At 23.2% G+C, this 2,607-nt stretch overlaps 1 protein-coding gene across 1 annotated transcript in view; it reads right to left on the bottom strand.

The window, feature by feature from the left end:
- The window catches only part of LOC107480262 (callose synthase 5), a 31,498-nt gene that overhangs the window by 24,672 nt on the left and 4,219 nt on the right, over positions 1–2,607 (bottom strand). The window contains exons 3-4 of the mRNA XM_016100401.3: positions 1,945–2,066; positions 1,666–1,762 (exon numbers count right to left, since the gene is read on the bottom strand). Coding sequence (XP_015955887.1) covers positions 1,666–1,762; positions 1,945–2,066 — 219 coding nt within the window. The remainder of the gene's footprint in view (positions 1–1,665; positions 1,763–1,944; positions 2,067–2,607) is intronic.

The raw sequence follows: 2,607 nt of genomic DNA, 5'->3' as shown, positions 1-2,607 counted from the left end.
ACTAAAATATGTCACATGTTATTTTTTTATTGTAATTGAAATCAAATTTTTTCTACCAAAATTAAAGAGTCTTGTCCTCTTTTCTACTAATTTTACAACTAAAATATGTCACATGTCACTCCCACATTACAATTAAAATCAAATCTTTCCCTCCAAAATTAAAGAGTTCTTCCTTCATCCCTACTAATTTTACAACCAAAATATGTCAGATGTTATTTTTTCATTATAATTGAAATCAAATCTTTTCCTCCAAAATTAAAGAGTTTTCCTCTACTGCCTCTTCTTTTATCTATTCCTCTCATTCCTTCAACCACTCTATCTCTTTTATATATCATTATCAATGAATAATTAAAAATTTGACAATCAAAATGTGCAACGTGAAATTTTTTAATTATATCAAAATTAAAATTAAAATATTAAAATTAAAATATAGCTATATTATATATTATATTATATATTATTATCTAATCTAATAACAAAATGGGTCACATGATACTCTTATTAAATTTGAGAGAAAATAATTCTCCTAAAATTAAACTTTCTTTTTAAATTCTCTCATCTACATCTTTCCTCTTTTTTTCTATTTCTCTCTGCCATTCTCACTCTATATATTATTATCTAATTTAATAATCAAATGTGTACATAACATTCTCTTATTCAAATTGAGAAAAAAATATTTTTTTCTAAAATTAATAAACTCTCTTCTTAAATTCTCTCATCTGTCTCTCTCTTTCTTTTTTTTTTCTTTTGGTGACTATCTCTCTTTCTGTTTCTCTCTACTCTTCCTACTCTATATATAATTTATAATTTATATTTTATATTAATAATTTGACAAATAAAAATATATCATCAAATATTTTTTTATTATAATTAAAATAAAATTTTTTCTTTCAACATTAATAAATTTCCTCTCTCAGTCTTCATCTTTATCTTTCTCTCTCTCTCTTCTCTCATTTTTTATTTTTTCTATCTTTATATTCTACAAAAAATAAAATTAACAAAATAATATAATTCAAATAAAAAATATTATTATTCTTATATACACATTATTTTAGTTTTTTTATTTAGTTTTAAACTTTTACTATTTATCTTTTTAATATATATTTTTTTTCTTCTTTAAAATATTTATTAAATATAATTTAAAGAGAATACTAATGTTATGATTAAAAGTTAAAATCAAAATTCAATTGTTTAAAAAAAATTAATTTTAAATTAATTTTATAACACTCAATATAATTATTTTCATGCTAATATCTAATTATATTTTTATAATTTCGGGTAAAATACTATTATTTCTTTTAAATTTTAAGAAAATAGTGTCATGTGAATATTTTAGTTATTAAATTAGTTAATAATATATAAATATAGTATATAATATAGCTATATTTCAATTTTTATATTTTAATTTAATTTAAATGTAATTAGAGAATGTTATATTGTATATTTTGATTGTGAAATTTGTAATTAGTCATTGATAATGATATATAAGAGATAGAGTGAATAAAGAAATAAGAGAGATAAAAGAATAAAGAGAAAATAAAAATTCTTTTATTTTAAAAAAAAATATTTGATTTTAATTATAACAAGTGGATGACATATAACACATTTTGTAAAATTAGTAATATATAATCCATAAAAATTCGAAGGATATGAACCTAGACCAACCTCAGGAGCTACTTCTTCGACCTTCTCAGTCTTATTAACAGCACAAAGCACTTCAAAAAGCACCCCGGCAGTCTGATAAGCTTTACTGAGCTGGGCTCTGCAAAACAATTTCAATTTCAGTGGCAATGGGGAAGTAATTATTTACTATGGAGGGGGAGGTAAAAGCTAACATGATATCAGACGCGACTTACAAAATCCGCCACAAGCAACAATTAGAGAGGCACAATTAATACTTCATTATAAGAACTACGAAAACTCCTAAGGCTTATATGTATGTACCTGTCTGCCTGATCAGCCTGATCAAGGGTTCTGACATAATGTTCATAGTATTGCTGATAGAAAGCCTGGATTTCTCTTGCATCTGTCTTCTTAACTCGAGAGGGAAGACTAGTTGCATTGTCCTAATGTTGGAGAAATTATGTAAGTTACAGTAATAATAAAATGGCAGCTCTTCTCCGCGGAAAAAGAAATGCTGCTCGTTACAAATATTTTCCTTTCCCATTTTCAATTCATGGAATAGAGTAATTGATTGCTTCAACTCCTTAAGAAGACCTCCCCTATTCCAAAAGAATTTTCCCAAAAAACCCGATGGAATTCCTGAATCCCATCGCTATCACGAAACAAATTCTTCGAAGAGGTAAGATCGTTTTTCATAAATTATATAATGTGTTTTTTGTAAAATAGATTAAAAATACACGATACCTACTAATATCTACAAATAAAATATTAGAGTGGTGGATATGTTTAGTTAGACTTCATATAAATAACATTTACCATCATATATATTTTTAACAAAATATTATTTACACATAAAAAAATTAATTATTAAATTAGTTATTATATATTTATATATAAAAATATATTTATTTAATTAATTTTTAATATATATTTTATATTTTAATATATATTATATCGATAATTAATTTTAATAACTAATTTTTA

Source organism: Arachis duranensis, chromosome 3 (genome assembly GCF_000817695.3).
Source record: "Arachis duranensis cultivar V14167 chromosome 3, aradu.V14167.gnm2.J7QH, whole genome shotgun sequence".
Taxonomy (NCBI): domain Eukaryota; kingdom Viridiplantae; phylum Streptophyta; class Magnoliopsida; order Fabales; family Fabaceae; genus Arachis; species Arachis duranensis.
The sequence above is the reverse complement of the archived record's forward strand: the minus strand, read 5'-3'. Positions and strand labels throughout refer to the sequence as shown.